The sequence below is a fragment of the Pelobates fuscus genome, chromosome 7 (assembly GCF_036172605.1).
Source record: "Pelobates fuscus isolate aPelFus1 chromosome 7, aPelFus1.pri, whole genome shotgun sequence".
Classification (NCBI taxonomy): Eukaryota; Metazoa; Chordata; class Amphibia; order Anura; family Pelobatidae; genus Pelobates; species Pelobates fuscus.
In genome coordinates, this window is record NC_086323.1 from 143891807 (window position 1) to 143916174 (window position 24368).

The window sequence follows — 24368 nt, forward strand, 5'->3', positions numbered from 1 at the left end:
TTCCTCAAGAAGACTTTTCTAATGTGATTCTTCGACAAATGGCTAAGATCACGACTGAATAGATACAAAATGCTATGTTTGCCTAGGACATGTACCCCTGTTATAATAGGATAAGGCTACTTAAATTGTTGTAGTCATGAGCAACTGGGTGCCTGGACCTAGGGACATGCACCATGTTCATTTAGCATATGTTGTTAAAGTGCTTTGAGTGTACTTGTAATTTTGATGCTCGTGAACCCCTGGTAAACCCTCCCATTTGCCTCCACAAAACAGCCAGTGGTCCCTGATATTCTAGGCAGACAAATGTGAACGTCACTGAGATTGTGTCAACAAAGGTTACCACTTGCATAGATTAGTCGGTGGTATCAGCAGCAAGTAAATCTCATTTAGATTACGTTCTTCTTTGAGCATGCTTACTCTTATACATTAATCAAACTTTTGTAGTTGGATTTTGTAAAATAAATACATTTAAAGTACAATGTAAAGGGACATTCTAAGCACAACAATAGTCTGTTACAGTAGTCCTAGTGCCAGCATGCCCCTGGCACTATTCTGTGTCAAATTGGTTTTGAGTGGTTTTCAACAAACCAAGGGTACCCTGGGTGCCCAGGACAGACCCAAGCTTGGTATATTGCTAATGTTGAAGTTCCACTTTTAATTTAGCAATATCAATCGCATCCATATTTGTATGGCAATGAATATCGTCTAAACATGAACATCACTTATATTGCTAGTACCTCTTGGTGAGCTTTGGTTGGTGTCAACCCTCCAAATATTGTCTGAAATAGAACTGGGGGTGGCAGCAAGTAAATCCTCCCTCGCACCACAAGCATTACGTTGGGCTGTAGTGGTTATTTATGAGGCTCAGAACTGTTGCGCTATAGACTGTATTAGTACTGATCAGCTTGGTGGAATACAACTCCTTTAATCCTCAGCTAGCCTTGGAAGCTTAGTGAGGACTGGAAGATTGCTTTTGGACAACTTACTAATAGGTTATAGTGTTATATTTATATCATTTTAGAGAAGTGTGTTAGAAGTCAAAGTCTGCAGTTTGATAGAAGCCAAAGGACTGTATTTGCCCAGCCCTTGATTAGGTTAAAGAAAACCTTATGCTTAGCCTGTTTTCTGCCTGCCTCACACGTCTCCATGCTTAAACCTTGATCGCCAATGCCATGTGAGGACTGTTAAAATAGCAAGGGGGTTACCTAGCTGGTCCTGAATGGTTTAATGTTCCTTTCAATAATCCTGGAAGGCATAAAGGTTTATTCACTAAAGTGACGATTGTCTGGAATACAAATTGAATTTTAGATTAAAGGCCTAAGTAGCTGAACTGGAAGCATAGCTCACTTATTTTTTTTTTCTTCCAATGCAGCTATTTTGGCCTTAAAGGGACGCCATAGTCACCACTTCATCTCATGCGCACTAACCTCATTGGATTGGTTGAGATCATCAAGCTCGATGATCTCAGCCAAAGAGGTGGAGCAGAAACACAGGGACCAGCTTTGCAAAGGATAAAAGGAAAGTAAACAATGCCGATGGGGGCCAGTCACCACTAGGGCACAATAGAGTTAGGAATACACATTTGTATTACTAACGCGATAGTGATCCTTTAATTTTGAAATTCACTTTGAATTCCCAGCAATTTTTACTTTATTGAATAACTCTAATAATGTATATGCATACCCTGTTGATTGAACTATATATACACATGGCAGTAGACTGGACACGATGACTGACCTTCATTTTGGTAACTCAAAGTACATTTGTAGGCTTGCCTAAATATTTCCAGGTTCATAATCGTCTATTTTATCTGTTATCTTCGCTGTGTGAACTTTACACATGCCGACCATTGCATAGTTACCCATTTACTAAGGTTTAGTTTGCATCTGCAATAAATCATGATGCAGAACATATAAAAAATATCCTAATGGGTTTAAAGAATGAATCATGGTATTGTCTGTTGGTACAAAACTTTAAGATCACAATCTTATAGGTTCTGGTAATTAAGGAGTCTGCTAAGGATGTACAAATCAAAGAACACAAAGCACTTCATAAATAAAAATCAATGTTCCACCTCCTTTAACAAATGAAAAATAGAATTTTGGCTTAAGATGATTTTTATGTTTGTTTTATATTGAATATTGCTGGGAACTGAAACTTCCACAAAGCAAACGTTTAATTGGCACCATAAGGACTGAAGCTCATTATAACAAAATGGGTCTCTGCCTAGCACCTATAGGCAGATCCACATTTCACTTTTGCATTATGAATTGTGACTCTGTCCACCCATGGACTATTATCATCATTATTGGTATTTTTAAAGGTTTACAATTTTATTAAGGGGGAATTTAACAACAAATAAGACAATTTATTACATATTTTGACAGCAAAAATAGGTTCAAAAGAACCCTGCTCAAAAGAGCTTACAATCTATAGGAGCTGGGGTATAAAAAGTGTGCATTTAAAATTCTGAGAGACGTAACACCAGCATACATCTTTGCTGCAAAGCCTGTGAAAAAGCCATTGTGCAATTCATTTCTGTAATAGTCAAGGCAGACACAGAGCTGTGTTTAGGTATGAAATCATTTCCGGGACTTAGTAATTTTGATGTTGAAATCCATCTAAATTTGAGTAACTTATTGCAAGTGAGAGGGAGTGACGTGTCTGCAACTTGCACGGTTTCAATTAAAAAAAATAAAAATCATTTTTGTAACATCAGCTGTGCAAAATCCCCAAATAAGTGCAGCCTAACACCAAAACCTCTTGTAACAGGAATAAGAGATCATGACAAGAAGTCAGCTTGTCCCTATAAAGCCCTTTGCAGTGGCCGCCTGTACAATTGCTCATGGCAGCTCACCCACTGGTCAACAATTGGTCACATGCACCAGCTGTTTATATTCACTCGCATAAGCAGATCAACTTTATTTAAATTAAATTTGATCCAGGAAGTATCTGCACTTGCCATGCACACTAGGAGGAATAATGTATCACAGTATCTTTGCCCACTCACTAAATCCGTCATGATAATGCATGCAAGACAACAGATTGGTTGAGCGAACAATGCTACTTCCTGGCTGAAGATGATGTCACTGTCTGAGCATGGGGGGGGGGGGATGGGGGAGACAATTAGAGGCGGGTCTTTAAGAGTATACGTGTGTGTGTGTGTGTATATATATATATATATATTGTTTATAACGTAGGAAAAGTGCATGGTAAATCCACGATTCAGAATCCTTTTAAATATTGAATAAATAATGTAGGTCTCACTGTCAACTACTTTAATCAGTTCCGAGATGCAAACAACGCCAGGCCTGATTTTCTGTGTTTATTTCCTAGGTAGATTGTGTCTTACATAAGAAACCCTTTGTTCCAAGCCGTGAGAGCCTTACTTTTGCAGAGTCATCCTTAAATAGCAAGGAATGCAGGCGGGACGATTTTTTTTTTTCTTCTCCCTTTCCTGTTGACGTGGCTAAACTATCTCTTTGTGAATTCATTCAGGCCCTTTGCAGGCAGACAATCAACATACAGTATTTTAGCAGAATAATCTTCTTAGGGAACATTCAGCAAAATGCCTATTAAAAGTGCAATGCAAACAAATCTTGCAGTTCCCTTTTTTTGTTATAAAAGGAGTGTACATTTTTTAAGCTTTTTATTATTATAAAAAAAAAAAGAGAGCAGGAAGTCTGTTTTGTCGTTGAAGTAGGCAAGCACTCCCTCTGGTGGATGACTTCCTCTTTATAAGGGGACATTTGAAAACCTGATTACTGCATTATTACACTAAGGTTTCCAAAAAAAAAAGCCTCTCACTTGCACATTGAGGCACAATTTCTGGAAAACAAATGTGTGTAAGTATGTGGAGGGGTGGGGGAGAAATTCTGTAATGCAACGGTTTTTACAACGTGGGTGTTTTTTTTTTTTGTCAGTCTTTAATTAAGATTTTTTTGCTTAATCAAAGACAAAAAACACAGCAAGAGAAAGACGTAACGAAAAGAACATGTGAATGATAAACAAGTGGTGCACAATATTCTGCCGTCTTAAATTGCAAGATAATGTGACTCGGGTAGAGCAAAGGCAGCAATGGACTAAACCCGAGGCTGATGTGTTTCAGTAGGGAACTAAGAATTATGAACAAGAGAGCAAGGAAGGGTAAAGGGCAGACACTCCACATGGGAGAGAAATGGGAATAGAGAAGAGAAACAGGGGGAAAAGACAGAAAAAGCAAAGGATAGAAGGGATCAAATGACACAGAGGGTATTACCTACCCCCCTCTGCGGCCCCCATCCAGGGTATCCATCCATGGGGCTTAATTGGAGCAATAACGCTCCTGTCTCTATTATAAGGACGCCATCATATCCTTCATAGTTCTAATTTTCTTGACCTTAGGAGGACATTGTTGGCATGTCAGAGGGCGAGTGCTCCTCTAGAGCGCCTGAATCAGAGTTTTGGAGGCATTCAAGAAGTGTTCAACTCGGTATTTTAACCTAAATTCATTTTTGATTCTTCAAAATTCACTTTATAGTAATTAAACCACAGAGCGTTGAATTTACAGCAGGATGTACCCTTCTTCACCCTGCAACCTCACCTGAACTAGTCTGAATTAGCTATAAACGTTACCAGAGATTTTTAGATTTATCAGCAGGTTGTTTTTGTCAAAACAGAATCCTTGTAGATCTGCTCATGTATAAAGCATTGCACTCTATTAGTCTGTAATAAAAATGGGGTAATGGAAAGTGAATGCATTGTGACTCTATTGGTTAAACACATACGTGCTACCCTCATACCCAATCACTCAGAACTGCAATACTTGAAGGATGTTACAGGATCTCCTTATAATTGGGCAGATAAGCATATTTCATTACTTTAAGAGATGGTCGACTACTACCATTGTCCCTACACGATTTATTGGTTATCAATGATAGGGCTGCTTTCTCTAATATTGCCTTTATGTTTTGCTTAAAGCTTATTCACGTCTTGTGATCACAGAAAATAAAAAGTGGTTTCCTAAAAAAATAGGTTGGTGTCCTCTAGGTTATATTTAGTTGGTAATATTTACCTGACAGCAGGTAAGTGCCCACAATAGTTTAATGAAGTTGCACTTTTGTCATATATTAAATTACAATTTAAAAATTAGCCACTGTTCCAGTTTTCTAACTGAATAATAGGTTTCAAAGCTTATCTTATGGCCATAATGCGGTTCCCAGGTAAAAAAAGACTAAAAACTATTCGTTGTGAACATGTGGCCTTATGACTTGCATGACAATTCTCAGTAATTATATAGCTCCATGGAAAACAATTGAAATATCATTTCGATTCATTTGTTGAAATATTTTCCTAGCCTGTTCCTTAAAGTTTTATTTCTCATCTGCAGCAGCAAATTGCAATTTGTTTTCAGTGGGGGAAAAAAAAACCAACCAAAACTCACACAACTTTCACACCCCCTGTAGTGATCAGCTGTTTAAACTCAATAGGGGAGATTAATCACAGTGGTGAAAAATATAAAGGGAGGAAGGCTCACCATATAATGTATCCAATGGTTTCCATGGTTACTACCCCACTTTAGATGACAACAATTTGATAAATCCCACCTCGACTGTCATGGTATCCATAGATTTAAAGAGGCACTGGAGGCTGGAGTTGACCCACATTTTGATGGATTCTATAGAGCTGAAGTTCTTGCATTTTTTTTGCAAAACCCCCCACAAAACTAGGCTTTGCAATGAGTTCTATACAGAACAGACAGTGACTCAACCACACTCTTGATGCTGCCATTTGATAGTCAAGCAACAAAGAGACCTTCCAAAGTTCCACATTAAAAATGCCAGCAAATATACAGCTTAAAAATATGTGCCAGCCTGAAAATCAGCAACATCGGGAATAAATAGCAGTAGAGACCAAGGAGGTCCAATATTAGAGATCATTTCTAATCTAAGCAATATGTTTGCAATCTGGCCATCACCACATTTATATAAGTATGCATGCACAAACAAAAAAAACACATTCATAAAACTGCTTTAATCCAACTTCTTCTGAGTAAATTTTCCAAGTCGGCTGTTAAGTGAACAACAAAACATATTGTTAAAGGAACAGTACACTACAGTAGTTATGTGTTCTGCCTCCCTCCCAGGGTAAGTAGTTAAACCATTTGGTTTGTGGTCCACAGTTTGCTGGTCACAGCCTCCAGGAGAGCCACAAGCTCCCATGAGTTCCCTGGCTTAGTTGTGCAGTGCTGGCTCACTGGCTGAGTGTCCATTGTTTGCAAATGGTTTGACTCCCAGCCTCATAACCACAAAAGCACACTAATGGTTAGGTTGCTTAGGGTGTTCATGTAAATAAAATGTGCAATACCATTCATGGGTATGTAAACAGTGCTTCTTATGAGATTATTAGAACAAATTTAAATTGTTTGCATAAAAAACAAAAACAAAAAAAAAAACAGAAAAATTCACACAAGTATCACACAACTGGAAAAATTTAATCAAAAAGCAGGAACAGTTTACTTTAGCTTTTCTATACAAAATGACAGCACAAAACACTCCCCCCCCCCCCCCCACCCTCCCCCTCACTACCTCCCTCCCAAGTTATTTGACCAGTTGTAATAAACATTTTTAGACTAGACTAAACAACGTGTTACAGGCGTGCTATTTTTTCTATGTTTATTTTTTTTAAGAGACCCAAATGAAGCACAAGCATTTGCAGACTTGTTTTTAAAATCTGCCCAGAAACATCCTACAAAGGAGGATCAACCGGAGGCTTAAAAATGTCAACGGCCATCGTTCTGAGACCAAAGTCAACCTCATTACAAACCCTTCTGAGAATCAGGAATGCTCAGAATTGGTCATTACATTTGTATACGTTTCAGCACCAAACATTTATGAAGGGGGGCATGTTCAAAAGCTTTCTGCAGGGAGGAAACAAAATTAAAATACTTCCAAGACTTGTATTAGACCCAGTTGCATGTTATCAAAATAGTAGCATTTCTACTCTAAGAATTTGCTTTAAGGTACTTATAGAGAAAACATAACTTTATAGGTAGTTATGGGAAAATATAACTATATCATTGGCAATACTGTGAACTACCGTAAACAACTTAAAAGGTAACTCACTGTTCTAGAAATAATATCACTGAAAAAGAGTTGAAATTCACCCATTTGTCACAGGATTTATTTTAAATGTACATTAGATTGTACAAATAGATTTAGCCACGGACATCAGCATCCAGTTCATTCCTAGCACAGCCAGAAAGTGATGCATTGCATTGGAGGAGGAAAAACAAGATTGGGGATATTTATCAAAGTGTCCTGAAAAAAGGCAGCTAATTTCTCTTATTATTGTGATCACATTAGTTATCTGAAACATGATGCTTTTCTTCATATTAAATTCTGCTAGTTTTGACAGAAATTTCCATTTCTCAGAAGACCGCCAAATTTATAGTGGCTGAAAACGTCTGACACTTTTCTACTGGAAAAAGGTGGCAGAAATATTCACAAATGAGTTAAATTGGTGAGGAAATAAATTGCGCCAAAACCTTGTCAGAAAAGTGTTGGCAAAAAAAAATAAAAAAATAAAATAGTTTTTTTGAGTATGCATAGCAAGTTTTCTTTAGGCTGCGAGCAGGTCAGACAATTATTACGATAAAACATCTATCAGCGCTGCCAAGTTCAATGCATACTCAACAGTTTATATGAAAGAGAAAGTGCATAATTGTTGGCAACTGTGGCTACAATTTTGTCCTTAATATTTTGTGGCCTCAATAGTTTGTGGCAATTTTTACAAACGTGAAGCAGGAAAATGTCAAGAGGCATAAAAAAGCCCCCCAAAAAATATATGAAAAAAACAACAACACAACAGCCCCATACATTTAAGGATGGGTGGAGGGGTTTAAGATGGATTTATATACTTGTCCATGGAATACAAATTGATTTAGTGTTAATGTACAGCTGTTTGTTACCAGACAATATAGTTTATACAGCACTAATACAAAGTTAGATTGGCTGAAGAGGTGCTTAACTGTATTCACTAGTGATCTTTGCTTGCACCAATGGCTATGGATTTTCTGCCAGCCCTGTGTTTTGATTTCTGACTTGCTTAAGAGGGCTTTGGAACATAAAGGATCATGTGCAGGATCCGATGACTACAGCCCCATCACACTTGCCCATGCAGACATAGGCTATGCACATGTGGTCTGGCGAAGTGTTGGGGATGGTTGTGCCAGTATTCCTTCCACCAGTTCCACTGGTCTTGCAGGGTCGATCCCATTCAGGTACCTACACATATTCAGTTCAGCAACTTGAGTTTTCCTGTCACTTTATTTACACATTCTTCTTCACCGATGACGGAAAGGACCGTATATGACCCAGCTGCAATCTGATGTGAAATGTAATGTTAGCAGTCTCTGAGAATCACCATCACTAAATGGACGTGAACAGGATTCATGCACAAAATTAAACGGTTGGAATTTATTTTTACCATATTTACATCAATTGCTTATCTAAAGTTCTAAATCTAAACTAACCCACTCCACTTAATAGGGAGAGTAAGTTCAGTCCTCCTGTGTGCAAGTTGTGGAGCAGTAAGTGTGTTCATTTAACTGCTGCACAAAACTCTCGCTGCTCTCTTGTTACCGAATATGAATAATATGATGCAGGCTGCACAATTAATCTTTAGTCTGGGCCACACATCAAGAGCTCATATCAGATCACAAGAAACCAGTAAAACGTGAGTGCAGCTTTGACACACCCACAGCTGTTGGGCGTAATGGGTCATGACTTGTATTTCAGCTGTCTTATCCACGTACCTGGGTTCTGCCTGCATCCTGCACCATATACGTTGGTAAATTCATACTAAGTGCCAAAGCCTGCAGTTCCAATAGGTGAGTGGTGTTAGAACCTTGAAGGACAACCTTCTTCGCCCTACACGGAGGGGAAAAAATAAATAAAAAACAGGTGATTTAGTTATAATATAATAATAATAATAATATACAGTATATCATGTTTTCACATGATAAGCAGAAATCCATCTTTCACTTGTTAATTAAATGAATTAGAGTAGAGTAAAAAAAGAAGTCTCAGCAAAACACTGATGTCTCATGTTACATACATGTTAAACAGGTGCAGGTCTAATAAAGCATACAGAAGAAAAAGATCTAAGAATTACTAATATGAGGATAGCCAGGTAAATGTCATGGTTTTTTTTTAAGGCAACAATATGCGTAAGCAGTTTATCAGATAAACTGCTTATGTGACATAATGGAATTCATGTAAGCAGTAATGAAATAAGCAGTAATAGATGAATACGAAGAAAAAGATAAAGGAAACCTTTTATGAGCAAGGTTTTTCTGAATTTCAGTGCATTAATGACTGAAGCAATATTGGCATTTTTATAGGGTCAACTTAGAGACATACATTATAAACAATCCCTATTAAAGTTATATCAAAAGGATAAGAGTGTCCCAGAAGGACTGGGCCTCTTACAATCCACGAGGAGGTTATCAAGACAAACAGCTGGCACTGAAATCCTGATAGTGTCATTAAGTAGTCAGCTATGTTTTATGTCTGGCTAATTTGACTCCTATGATTTGAAATTAAAGGACAGCTGTCACCGAAAAATAATTCTTCTTTTTTTAAATATAATAATCCTTTCATCAGTCTTTGAAAATATATTATATATTATATTCCCGGGTCCTCCCACAGGCATGTGAGTCTGAGGGTTCTGTTTTTTAGAGCCAATACCGATACTCTGAACTTTCAGGCCGATAGCTGAGAACTTACCGATATTCTGTACCGTTTAAAAAAAATAAACAAACTATTTCTACACAAATCTACTGTTAACTGAACAGGTTTATTATTTATTAAGGTAAATGCACAAAATATACACGCCAGTCAGAATTTAAGTTTTCAAGAATGTGTGTAGTGGATGCAGTGAGAGTATTTGATTAGTGAATGCAGTATGTGTGTTTAGTGTGCGTATAGTGAATGCAGTGTGTGCGGATAGTGAATGCAGTCTGTGTAGTATGTGTATATAATGAATGCAGAGTGTGTGTTTGTGTAGTGTGCGTAAAGTGAATGCAGTGTGTAGTGTGCATAAAATGAATGCAGAGTGTGTGTATAGTGAATGCAGAATGTGTGTTTGTGTAGTGTGTATATAATGAATGCAGAGTGTGTATATAATGAATGCAGAGTGTGTTTGTTTGTGTAGTGTGTATACACAGGGGAGCTGAAGGCAGCTGCTGGGAAGGTAAGTAAGAGCTTGCTGCGGGCCCTCCAGGACTGCCTGGCTTGACATCGACCTGGCGGTCCTGCTATATATTATCGGCAATATCGGTATCTCCTGTTAAATACTAAGGTAGGGATGAGGTTTTCCTAATCTTTTTTTTTTTCATAAACTTATTAAAAAAAAAAAAAAAATTGGATATGCGGTAACAATTGTCTTTAACTTTTAATTCTTGACTGATGAGAAATTAGTAAATCCGTGGAGTAATTTTCTCCATTGCAGTGGGAGTTACGGCTGTTGAAAATGAGGTGACAATCTAGGTCTATGAAATGTAGCCAATTCTGGGTATCCCCACTTTATCTCCCTATGATCTATACATTAGAAAACAACACATAATAAGATATATCAACATTAGAAATAAATGTTAAAGCAAGACATTTACATTTTCTTTACACATTGTGGATACATGTTGCTTTCAATAGAAACCAAAAAGTGTTTAAGCGCTATAGAGGTGATGAGGCACTCCGTTCAGCTGCACTGTACCACAGGGACACAAAAATGTATACGCAAATAAGAATAATATTACCAAAATTGAGCACGCTTGAACTGACCACAAAATAGTTCTAAACAAAAAAAAATTGGTGGCTATGCCAGTAAAAACTACCCACATACAAGCATGTAAGGACAGAGTAAAACTGCTTCCACCATTCAATACAGTCACTTCCGGGTTTGCCAGTCTCGATCACGTGGTCTCTTCTAGGTACGCCTCTCCTGTGACATCACACGTGACGAGGTCAGAAGAAGCCCACGCGATCGAAACGCGTCACGTGTGACATCACAGGAGAGGCGGACCTGGAAGAGACCACATGATCGAGACTGGCAAACCCGGAAGTGACTGTATTGAATGGTGGAAGCCATTTTACACTGTCCTTAAATGCTTGTATGTTGGTATTTTTTACTGGCATACCCACCAATTGCAAAGTAAGAGATTCTAACCTTTTTTTTTTATAATAATTGAGAACAATACTAGTGGTTTCTGCCTCTCTCTGTCCTGTAGTGCATAGAATCATCTGCTTATTGGGAGTATACCATCCAGATCTTGCACAGTCAGCACAGTGTGGAATACTTCCTTCTGCGGTGGAGCTTTTCAAACCCAGAACCAGGGGTGATAGGGCTCTGGTTCATGAGTTCTCCCCATTACCCCCTATTGTATATTATATGTTGCTCTCAGATAATATTTTTGATAAAGCACGTTTTTTGGGGGGGGGGATATATATATATATATATATATATGTAATCACGTTTCTGAACTTTGCATTACCCCTACCCACACACCTTTGCCCCATTACCAGTGTACGAGGAGGTCCATAAAACTGTCAGTAATAAAGTTTACAGTAAGCGATAGTATTAGGGTCAGGATTTATGAGAAATAGTGTTCTGTGACAAAGTGAAAGGCTATACATGACATGACCATATGTATTCATGTTTTAAATTCCAAATGTGTACGGATTCATTTCATTCACAGCCTGCATTGTGGTTAATATGCAAGGTGAGCAGAAGGACCGTCTGTGGGTGGTATGTTCTGCTATCCTTTATCAATTCTTTACCATAGTCTATGGCTAAGAATTGATAGACAGGAGAGATAAATACACATTTTTAAATTGGCATTACTACCAATCTATACATTTGCTAGCACACACACACACACACAATTTGATGCTTTTTAAAAAGAGCAAAAATAAGTTTTCCTTTAAAAAGAGGGGAAAAAAAAAACCCCAAACACTTATTCTGTGAGGTTTCCTAGTAAACATACCCATATTCATCCCATTTGCAGGCCACATCCCTCGTCTTTGATTCCTTTAGTAGGAGCTGATATAAACCAACTGCTGCATGTCCCACCTGTGCCGCGACCTGGGAGAGTAACATCGATTTCACAATCTTTATTTGCAAAATCACAAAACCAAATGACATTTTTTTTTTCAATTGAATTAATTTTCAGCTTAGTACATGTGAAGTAAGCAATGAACCGTTTAATGTGCTGGATTATTGGGCACGTACGTTAAGTGAAGACATATACGGTGAAATTTAAGAACAAAAAACAGATGTTCTTTTGGGTGCAAATTGCTAAATGTTGAAAATGATTCTATAGGTTTCCATGGTGATTGCTCTGATATAGCACTTTGATCCAGAACAGCATATGTTTTTGCTTTAATAAATCTTTCCCTAAAATTCATCGATTGTAGAAATATCCAGAGGGAGTAAAAATATTACCAATTATACTGTATCATTTAGAAAGATGGACTCAATAAGCCAAAATGTATATTGCAGAAAAATATCTTTATTTGGGCCTACAGGGATAGGACATGTGTTTTGGCCCCAATATCCTCAGTCGTACATTGAGGTTGAAATCTAGTATTTGGATTTATGTCCCATATAAAACGTTTATGATTGCTATGTTGGTAGCCTGTTAATTTTAATATATACGGTATTGAACACTTGCAGTTCCTCACATAAGAGAGCTCTGGGACTGCAAATTAATTGCTACATCCACCTCCACCGGGGAGCAGTATTCACCTTTTAATTGTATACAGAATCTTTGTAATACCTCAAAATCATGCATTTATAAGGGAAACAAAACAATTTTTTTTTTTTTGTAAACATATAACAAGCTTGATATCATAATTGTAAAAAAAAATATATGCTTAACCTTAACCCCTTAAGGACCAAACTTCTGGAATAAAAGGGAATCATGACGTGTCACACATGTTTTGGTCTATAACATACATAACAGTTACATCTCATGTATATCAAAATCAAATAAATGTACTAATATGGGGGTGGAAAGAACAGGGATCCCATCTGTTGAATAACTACAACTCCCACAATGCTTTACAATCTCACAGTTGGTGACGTTACATTAACAGTTAGAATTCTGTAACAGCTGTGAATCTGCTATTTCCCTGGCACTAGCCCACCATGTCATTCCTCTCATCATTAGTGCTTTTAACTGCAGCACTGTGTCGGGAAGCCCATCAGCAAGTGAGAGTTTTCTCCACAAAATGATATAGAATTGGCGAGAGAAATACAATGTTTTTCCCTCTTTAACATATTTTAATGGTTCGATGAGATTGGCAATGTCTTCTATGGTTACAAATTTAAAATAGAACACCACGGACATTTCATACCATTTTTAGTGAGGCACTTACATCTCATACCTCACAGCCCCAAAACACAGTGTGCTGCCATTCTTCAAGAACAATTGCCCCTACACTAAAATAGCCAAACTATAGGATGCATAATGGTGAATAAACCAGGTTTTGTATTATTGTTATTTTCCTGCATTGGCATTTACAATATTCAGGAATCCGTTTTCTCTGTTTCACTAATAATGTAGAAACAGAGGAAAAAAAAAAAAAAAGCAGTGCTATGCCAGTTACCATGGCAACACCACTGCTCCCCTCTATGCATCTCTCACACTGTAGCTTGTCAACACAATCTATTTTTTTTTTGTCAGTGGGAAGGATCTGAGAACATGTGTTTGAGCTCAGCCATAAACAGAATTAGATCCTCATATGCTATTTTTAACTTAAGCATTTCTACTGTGGCAGACACCTCTAAATGATTAATACTGTATTTCCTCCATTGTTTTTCCCAACTTAATTGGTGATTGAAAGAAAAAAAAAATACAAATCAGTGGCTAAATGGTATTTAGTGCTTATTCCAGACTTTGAAGGCAAGATAAAATTTGCTTGTACCAGAAAGATTTTTATTGAAGAACAAAGACTAGTGGGTCTTTAAACAAATCATTTATAAATTATAAATAAAATTATACAGTAAGTCACCATTGAGCTGACTCGTAAAACCTGCTTCCATTTTGGATTATCAGGTGAACTACTGGGTAATGAATGTGCTTGATCTGCCTTTACAAACTAATAACGTGTGGTTTTAGTACATGTTCTCAAGAATGTGTTATAGCACACTGATTATCTGTGTGCTGAACCACCAAATGTAGCAATATCTGTTGAAACACCAGATTATGCAGTATGGTGGATAGTCGTTGTACAATCTATGATTTGCTGTAAACACCAATTCAAATATGGTTAACAACAATAATAGTAATGTATACAAAAACAACAACGGGGGGGGGGGGAGGGTTCTAATGCTTAGTTCCTGTATAACTGGGAACGGTAATGTGTGGCTGTCAGCTGTTTCTTACGGCTTAGGAAACCAGGGATCATGTAATTCCAAAGTAGAAGGATCCTATATCTATATACTCTGTATTGTGTATTAACAGAACAGCAAAATAAAAAAGAGTTACCTTTCCCACGCCCATTGGCAGCTCCATATTCACCACAAACACCATTTTGTAATAGTTTTGATCTTCATCCCCTTCCTAAAAAATGTACAATGCATTAAAAGAGCAAAACAAATAGAAATATTACACATGTAATGATATTTTTCTATTCTTGACTAAACCACGTTTTATTGAGTTTTTTCTTTGCTGCTGTGTTTAAGTAAAGAGAGTTACGCACAATTTAAGCCTCCACGTCTTGAAATAAAATTCTAGCATTAGGCAGTTAAATTAATCCTTTTACCCACTTGTTTACCTATGGGTTAATCCAGGCTCTAGTGGCTGTCTCATTGACAGCCGCTAGAGGCGCTTCTCACTGATTTTCACAGTGAGAAGACGCCAGCGTCCATAGGAAAGCATTGAGAATGCTCTTGCCGTGCATGCGCATTCAGACGGTGACGTCAGAAGAGGGAGGAGAGTCCCAGCGCCGAGGGAGCCCGGCGCTGGAAAAAAGGTAAGGGATTAACCCCTTCCTCCTCCTTCAGCTCCACAGGAATGGGACCCTTAGTGTGGGGGCACCCTCAGGGCACTATAGTGCCAGGAAAACGAGTTTGTTTTACAGTTGAGATATTTTTAAATGAACGGCAGCAACAGGATTCATTTGATCAGCCAATTCTGCACAATCAAATTCAGCGTTTAAAGGAACACTATAGTCACCTAAATTACTTTACCTAAATAAAGCAGTTTTAGTGTATAGATCATTCCCCTGCAATTTCACTGCTCAATTCACTGTCATTTAGGAATTAAATCACTTTGTTTCTGTTTATGCAGCCCTAGCCACACCTCCCCTGGCTATGATTGACAGAGCCTGCATGAAAAAAACAAAAACGGGTTTCACTTTCAAACAGATGTAATTTACCTTAAATAATTGTATCTCAATCTCTAAATTGAACTTTAATCACATACAGGAGACTCTTGCAGGGTCTAGAAAGCTATTAACATAGCAGGGGATAAGAAAATCTTAATTAAACAAAACTTGCAATAAAGAAAGCCTAAATAGGGCTCTCTTTACAGGAAGTGTTTATGGAAGGCTGTGCAAGTCACATGTAGGGAGGTGTGACTAGGGCTCATAAACAAAGGGATTTAACTCCTAAATGGCAGAGGATTGAGCAGTGAGGCTGCAGGGGCATGTTCTATACACCAAAACTGCTTCATTAAGCTAACGTTGTTCAGGTGACTATAGTGTCCCTTTAACGATTAGATCCATGTGACATTTGTAATTTTTAGTTTAGGAAATTAAATGCAAAACATACGTACAAACCACAAGCATGATTCATTATGAATTCTTTAGAATTGACAGCGATATTCACATTTTAGGTCAAACATCATGGCTGCAAATAAAACCAAGTTGGAGAATGTTCATATATTTTAGCCTTACAGAAAAACTCCAGACACACAAAAAACTTGGAGTCTCTTGTTTTGACCATTTAGAAAAAATGTGCTGACTTCAATAGAAATCTGCACTTTTAGAATTGGAGACAGAAACTGACAGCCAGTGAGGTTTGCTTCTATTTCAGTAAGCTTCACAGAGTTAGTAAAACCAATGCAAGCACCTCAAATTCTGCTATAGTCATTATTATTATTGCCATTTATATAGCGCCAACAGATTCCGTAGCGCTTTACAATATTATGAGAGGGGGGATTTAACTATAAATATGACAAGAAGAGAACAAGCTTTCTGCATACATTCTATTTGATTAGCACATTGTAGAAGGACTGCAATGGCTAGTTACCCTGTGATCAGTTACAGGATTGTAGTTTTATGTAATGCCCTAGTAAGAAGCAACTGGTCAGTATGGAGATACCAACTGAAACATATTACCCCCTCTCTACCCCATACCCCTTTTACCCTGGAGGAAGCCATGTGGTCTTAAGCAACATCACATGAGATGGGATGGACTGAGTATCAAAGGTAGAGAATAGAAGACTAGTTAAGTCTTTGTAAAATGTCGTCTTCTCTCTCTTATTGGAACACTCTGCAGGACACCACATCTTCAAATAAAGGATTGGCAACATGATATACATATAAGAGGTGCCATTTCTATTACATTAGAAAGGGTCATCTTTTCATTTAATCAATGTAACTTTTCATTGTACTAAACTAGTTTGTTCAGCCTCATTAAATAAATTATTTTGATAATTAATAAAAAGGAAGCAATGAGTGTAAAGTCTATTTTATACTTGGTATTTAAGGTTATAATTTCAAATTGACATTTTTGTGAATATTAATTTCGTAATTTAGTTAACCTATATTATAAAATACCTGCTAGATAGAGTAAGATTTTCATATCAGAGCTAACAGAAGTGGCAGGTATGAGGGGCGGGGCCAAGCCAGCAAGCTGAGAAGTCGCATGTAAGCTGGGCTCCCGCTATACTTGCCACTTTTCGACAAATACTTGCCACAATCGAGATAAAAACGATACCGGGGTGCGCCACCTACATCAGGGGCGAACTGGTGACAAGCCTGATACCCTTACTGAGTGTGTGTAAGGTCGGAAGCCCATGGTGGGAGCGGGGAGAGGCGGCCGTTCTCCTCGCCCATGCACTGGAGGGACGGTCCCACCGATGCCCTGCTCCCCCCCCCCGGACCGACAGGGGTTATCCCGGTCCAACCCAGAGAGGCAACCTTCCCGCATGTACCCCTACGGTGAAACCCTGTGAGCAGCGGGAAGAATCAAAGCTAGGCAACATGGCCGCCACGTGCGTCCTGAACATGGAGAAGCCTGACCTCGAGGCCAAGCTAGACAAAGTAATCGCCAAGTTCTGGATGACAATAACATCTAGGGAGCAACAGGCTGGGGCATATAAACCTGCTGCAGAATTGCCGGTAATCTCCCAACAAGAGCGTGCACCCCCACGAGCAACCAGAACTCACAAACCGAGCCGCGAAAGGCAGAGACGAAGAGTCCGCAAGCCCAAGCGACTGAAATTGCCGACAGCGAGAAGCCACAGAAACCGCCCGGCAAACTTAGACCAACTTACACGGCATGAAAAAGCAACTCTGAGGCGTCTACAGAACTGGACACGGCTGAGGGGGCCTGAACAGACCGCATCGAATCCTTTATGCCAGCACTGTACAGAGGCAGACCCCCACTCGGGTATACCCCTGAGCACATCCCAGATAGTACCACGGGACTCTGGATCCCCCCCGCAGGGCATCGGCTGATATCGGCACGGACACTCCGGTCCTCCTGATAAACATGGACGCTGCAAGTTAAGGGGGCAGAAGTGTTTCTGCATATAGATGTGGGGGGACTACCACCTAAAAGTTGAGGGTAGCATCTCGAGTTGGCTCATGAGACTACTCAAACCTATTAGTATGTCTTGCTGCATTAGAGTTTTGAAATGTCTTAACCTAACCATCTTAAACTTTGAGCAGATTAGATCACACCCTCTTAGATCTCCAGTTCAGTACAATACTTTCTGAGCCTGTATACCAGATAAATAGCTTTAAATGCTCACCTAATTGCTTTATCACAACACACTTGGTCGGCTTACACCCGGACCCGCTGTCTCGTCTAAGGGGCACTGTATATGTATATATGTTTTATAAACCTCTCCTAAGTACAAAAGCATGCTAGTTAAATACCTGTTATGTAACGCACTTAAGTATGATTACCATTATGTCTAGTTCGCCAACGGTGACACACCTTTGCATATACTCTAGACACGGTAGATAAGCCTGTGACTATGCTAATTCCTATAAAAATGTGTGCAGTAATCATCTATGCCATATGTATGTAAAACTATGTTCTCCACCTTTCTTGTTACTGCTGTTGTGGCATTACAAGAGTTTGTACCCATTGAATGCACCACAAAAATAAAGAATAAAAAAATAAATAAAAAAAAGAAGTGGCAGGTATGTTAAGATACCTTCCACCCTTCTCAATGAGATGTAATATTTTGTTTTACAAATACAGTGGAGTGCATCTTCCTCTTAAATTAATCGAATTACCGGTAACCCTAATTTACACTATTCTTTGTTTTTTCCTCTACACACAAAGACAAGGTGAAAATTAAAAATAAATGCACATACTGGGTCCAGTTGTTTTTTTTTTTTTTTTTTTTTAACCTTTAGCCTAAAATATGCAATTCACCTTTAATTATCCCCCAGTTACTGGTTTGAGTAAGCCCATTTAGTTTATTATGTGTAAATTAAATTACTTACTGGATTCTGGTCCTCTAGACTGTCAAAATAAAATATGGCAGCCTCTTCTGCAGAGACATTTCCAGTTAGAATAAGTGCCTAAACAGAAGAAAGAAAGGAATGAAGGGTGATCAGATAATACAGCTTAGTCTGTCTTGAACATACAAATGATTCAATACACAACAATTATATATATATATATATAAAAAAAAAAGTGAATAAATATTTTACCTTTTTGGCCTCTTCTTCAGGAATATCAAGATCTTTAAGCTGCTGTAAATAGTCTACATTAACATTCATTGTTCCCTCTGCCGTCTCCGAGCTTTCCTGATCGCATGTCTCCATTAGATCTCCAACGAAGAAGAAAAAAAATGTTTACATTTCTCAGTATTGCTTGGTATATACGTTTTGAATGCAATTTGTTGATAATATATTTTCTACATAGTAAAAAGTAAACAGCAAACTAAACAAACACCCCATTAAGACATAGTTAATATTAATTTGCTTTCTCTCTAGTATCGGTGGTAGTCAGATCTACTGTTTTGCTCAACAAATATCCCTCCAATGTGATGCGAGATAGTGCATGAAAATAAAAAATGGACTGCCGTATGTAGGATTCACGTGTACATGCATATCACCTCCTACATCAAGCATGTCAAACTCGCGGTCCACGATGAATATTTTTGCGGCCGAGCGAGCCCCAAGTTTGCCATGCTTACTAAAGCCAAAATTACTCAGCCCGAGAGGAGAAGTCCCTGGGAATGGGGGGTTCCTACCGCACATATTTACACACACACTACATCAACTACACACACACACAGAAATATTCTTGAAAACATCCAAAAAATCTGACTGGCATGTGTATTTTGTACATTTACCACTTAATAAAAAATAAAAAAAAGAAAGATTTGCAAAAAAAAATTCCCCCCTCAAAACAGTAAATGTACAGAATATCGGTGAGCTATCGTCTATCCGCCTGAAAGTTCACAGATTTTCGGTATCAGCTCTAAAAATCACTATTGGTTGATCCCTAATACAGGGAGGTGCTGGGATTTAGTATGGAGGGGGACGGGGGGACGGCTGAATTAGTACAGAGGGGGGGGGACAGGACTGGGATTTCGTACAGGGGGGGGGGAGAGACTGGGATTTAGTACGGGGGGGGGAGAGACTAAGATTTAGTACAGGGGGGGAGACTGGTATCTGGTACGGGGGGGGGGGGAGACTGGGATTTAGTACAGAGGAGGGGGGGAGACTGGGATTTAGTAAAGAGGAGGGGGGGGGGGAGACTGGGATTTAGTACAGAGGAGGGGGGGAGACTGGGATTTAGTACAGAGGAGGGGGGGGGGGAGACTGGGATTAGTACAGGGGGGGGGGAGACTGGGATTTAGTACAGAGGGGGGGAGACTGGGATTAGTACAGAGGGGGGGAGACTGGGATTTAGTACAGAGGGGGGGGGGAGACTGGGATTTAGTACATGGGGGGGGGGGAGACTGGGATTTAGTACATGGGGGGGAGACTGGGATTTAGTACAGGGGGGGGAGACTGGGATTTAGTACGGGGGGGGGGGAGACTGGGATTTAGTACGGGGGGGGGGGGGGGAGACTGGGATTTAGTACGGGGGGGGAGACTGGGATTTAGTACGGGGGGGGAGACTGGGATTTAGTACGGGGGGGGAGACTGGGATTTAGTACGGGGGGGGGAGACTGGGATTTAGTACGGGGGGGGGAGACTGGGATTTAGTACGGGGGGGGAGACTGGGATTTAGTACGGGGGGGGAGACTGGGATTTAGTACGGGGGGGGGGGGGAGACTGGGATTTAGTACAGGGGGGGGAGACTGGGATTTAGTACAGGGGGGGCAGATTTAGTACAGGGGGGGGCAGATTTAGTACAGGGGGGGACAGATTTAGTACGGGGGGAGACTGGGATTTAGTACAGGGGGAGGGGGAGACTGGGATTTAGTACAGGGGGAGGGGGAGACTGGGATTTAGTACAGGGGGAGGGGGAGACTGGGATTTAGTACGGGGGGGGAGACTGGGATTTAGTACGGGGTCGGGGGAGACTGGGATTTAGTACAGAGGGAGGGGGAGACTGGGATTTAGTACAGAGGGAGGGGGAGACTGGGATTTAGTACAGAGGGAGGGGGAGACTGGGATTTAGTACAGAGGGAGGGGGAGACTGGGATTTAGTACAGAGGGAGGGGGAGACTGGGATTTAGTACAGAGGGAGGGGGAAAGGGGATTTAGTACAGAGGGAGGGGGAAAGGGGATTTAGTACAGAGGGAGGGGGAAAGGGGATTTAGTACAGAGGGAGGGGGAAAGGGGATTTAGTACAGAGGGAGGGGGAAAGGGGATTTAGTACAGAGGGAGGGGGAAATGGGATTTAGTACAGAGGGAGGGGGAAATGGGATTTAGTACAGAGGGAGGGGGAAATGGGATTTAGTACAGAGGGAGGGGGAAATGGGATTTAGTACAGAGGGAGGGGGAAATGGGATTTAGTACAGAGGGAGGGGGAAAGGGGATTTAGTACAGAGGGAGGGGGAAATGGGATTTAGTACAGAGGGAGGGGGAAATGGGATTTAGTACAGAGGGAGGGGGAAATGGGATTTAGTACAGAGGGAGGGGGAAATGGGATTTAGTACAGAGGGAGGGGGAAATGGGATTTAGTACAGAGGGAAGGGGAAAGGGGATTTAGTACAGAGGGAGGGGGAAATGGGATTTAGTACAGAGGGAGGGGGAAAGGGGATTTAGTACAGAGGGAGGGGGAAAGGGGATTTAGTACAGAGGGAGGGGGAAAGGGGATTTAGTACAGAGGGAGGGGGAAAGGGGATTTAGTACAGAGGGAGGGGGAAAGGGGATTTAGTACAGAGGGAGGGGGAAAGGGGATTTAGTACAGAGGGAGGGGGAAAGGGGATTTAGTACAGAGGGAGGGGGAAAGGGGATTTAGTACAGAGGGAGGGGGAAAGGGGATTTAGTACAGAGGGAGGGGGAAAGGGGATTTAGTACAGAGGGAGGGGGAAAGGGGATTTAGTACAGAGGGAGGGGGAAAGGGGATTTAGTACAGAGGGGGTGGGACTGGGATTTAGTACAGAGGGGGTGGGACTGGGATTTAGTACAGAGGGGGTGGGACTGGGATTTAGTACAGAGGGGGTGGGACTGGGATTTAGTACAGAGGGGGATGCAGCTTTTCAAAACAAACCCATGTTTCTATGAAAATGTAAGGTTTTGTTTTTTGCGGCCCACGTAAGCATAAACCTTGTTTATGTGGCCCGTGCTAGCCTTTCAGTTTGACATGCTTGTCCTACATTATAATGCCAACTCTACCTTTCTAACTTTTGCACTATGAATGCAACTCTATCTTCTCCCATTCCAGCACCATGCATGCAGGTTATCTATACCTGTACCATGCATGTATGTTATCTGTATCACCTGTACCTCCTTACATCCATGCAGTATACATGTAACTCCTGCACTATGAATGCAACCTGTCTCATCTACCTCTTGCACTATGCATACCACATCTACATCCTGCACCATGCATGCCACCTGTACCTCCTGCACTATGCTTGCCCCCTTTATTTCCTTCACTATTCATGCCACCTCTACCTCCTGCACTATGCATGCCACCTGTACCTCCTGCACTATGCATGCCCCCTTTATTTCCTTCACTATTCATGCCACCTGTACTATGCATGCCACCTGTACCCTCCTGCACCATGCATGCCATCCCTGCATTATGCTTGCCCCCTCTACTGCCTGCACTATGCCCTTCTGTATGCCACCTGTACCCTCCTGCACTATGCATGCCCCCTTTATTTGCCCTTCTGTATGCCACCTGTACCCTCCTGCACTATGCATGCCACCTGTACCCTCCTGCACTATGCATGCCCCCTTTATTTGCCCTTCTGCATGCCACCTGTACCATCCTGCACTATGCTTGCCCCCTTTATTTCCTTCACTATTCATGCCACCTGTACCCTCCTGCACCATGCATGCCATCCCTGCATTATGCTTGCCCCCTCTACTGCCTGCACTATGCCCTTCTGTATGCCACCTGTACCCTCCTGCACTATGCATGCCCCCTTTATTTGCCCTTCTGTATGCCACCTGTACCCTCCTGCACTATGCATGCCCCCTGTACCCTCCTGCACTATGCATGCCCCCTTTATTTGCCCTTCTGCATGCCACCTGTACCCTCCTGCACTATGCATGCCCCCTTTATTTGCCCTTCTGTATGCCACCTGTACCTCCTGCACTATGCTTGCCCCCTTTATTTCCTTCACTATTCATGCCACCTGTACCCTCTTGCACCATGCATGCCATCCCTGCATTATGCTTGCCCCCTCTACTGCCTGCACTATGCCCTTCTGTATGCCACCTGTACCCTCCTGCACTATGCATGCCCCCTTTATTTGCCCTTCTGTATGCCACCTGTACCCTCCTGCACTATGCATGCCACCTGTACCCTCCTGCACTATGCATGCCACCTGTACCCTCCTGCACTATGCATGCCCCCTTTATTTGCCCTTCTGTATGCCACCTGTACCCTCCTGCACTATGCATGCCACCTGTACCTCCTGCACTATGCTTGCCCCCTTTATTTCCTTCACTATTCATGCCACCTGTACCCTCCTGCACCATGCATGCCATCCCTGCATTATGCTTGCCCCCTCTACTGCCTGCACTATGCCCTTCTGTATGCCACCTGTACCCTCCTGCACTATGCATGCCCCCTTTATTTGCCCTTCTGTATGCCACCTGTACCCTCCTGCACTATGCATGCCCCCTTTATTTGCCCTTCTGTATGCCACCTGTACCCTCCTGCACTATGCATGCCACCTGTACCTCCTGCACTATGCTTGCCCCCTTTATTTCCTTCACTATTCATGCCACCTGTACCCTCCTGCACCATGCATGCCATCCCTGCATTATGCTTGCCCCCTCTACTGCCTGCACTATGTCCTTCTGTATGCCACCTGTACCCTCCTGCACTATGCATGCCCCCTTTATTTGCCCTTCTGTATGCCACCTGTACCCTCCTGCACTATGCATGCCACCTGTACCTCCTGCACTATGCTTGCCCCCTTTATTTCCTTCACTATTCATGCCACCTGTACCCTCCTGCACCATGCATGCCATCCCTGCATTATGCTTGCCCCCTCTACTGCCTGCACTATGTCCTTCTGTATGCCACCTGTACCCTCCTGCACTATGCATGCCATCCACTCATTGTGCTCAGTGTACCTGCTATTCACTGTGCTCTGGCACGATACTCTCAATCTTTGCTCCTCCTGATCTGGATTGATTGGCAGTGGTGTCTCTCCAAGGCCCGCTCTCGCCCCCTGTGCTGGGTGTTGGGTTCCTTGTGGTGCGATCTCTATATAACGCCTCCCGTGTCTATTCAGGATGGCGCTCTCAGCTCCCAGGCAGTTGCTCAGGAACAAGATGATTACCAGAATCACGTGACAGGAAGCGCAGAGTATAGAGTGCGGTCCAGGAAGCAGCCACTAATGGCGCAGGTGTTGTAAAACAGAGCGGCGCCCTCTAGTGGATGCTGGTGGTATTGCCAGAGTATAACATTCACTGGCAGGGTCACTAAAAAATGAATTTAAAAGGACATTATAGTCACCAGAACAACTACAGCTTAAAGGATCTTTGTTTTCT

The 24368-nt window shown here is 41.1% G+C and overlaps 1 protein-coding gene across 1 annotated transcript; it reads right to left on the minus strand.

Moving 5' to 3' along the window:
- Positions 1–7133: 7133 nt before the first annotated feature.
- On the minus strand, positions 7134–24145 carry LOC134568847 (probable peptidyl-tRNA hydrolase 2). The gene is made up of 7 exons (XM_063427534.1): positions 23949–24145; positions 18939–19057; positions 18729–18806; positions 14528–14602; positions 12023–12120; positions 8795–8909; positions 7134–8364 (listed from the first exon to the last, which is right to left on the minus strand). Exons 2-7 carry the CDS (start codon positions 19050–19052, stop codon positions 8275–8277), a joined length of 570 nt encoding a protein of 189 aa, XP_063283604.1. The 5' UTR covers positions 19053–19057; positions 23949–24145; the 3' UTR covers positions 7134–8274.
- Positions 24146–24368: the final 223 nt, after the last annotated feature.

What these genes read in the sequence shown, in the direction of transcription:
- LOC134568847 (XM_063427534.1), bottom strand. Translation starts at nt 19,052, where the DNA reads ATGGAGACATGCGATCAGGAAAGCTCGGAGACGGCAGAGGGAACAATG. An exon ending in CTGAAGAAGAGGCCAAAAAG is followed by an intron (nt 18,807 to 18,938) that starts GTAAAATATTTA and finishes TCTTCTGTTTAG; the next exon opens with GCACTTATTCTAACTGGAAA. An exon ending in AGGATGCAGGCAGAACCCAG is followed by an intron (nt 8,365 to 8,794) that starts GTACGTGGATAA and finishes ATTTCACATCAG; the next exon opens with ATTGCAGCTGGGTCATATAC.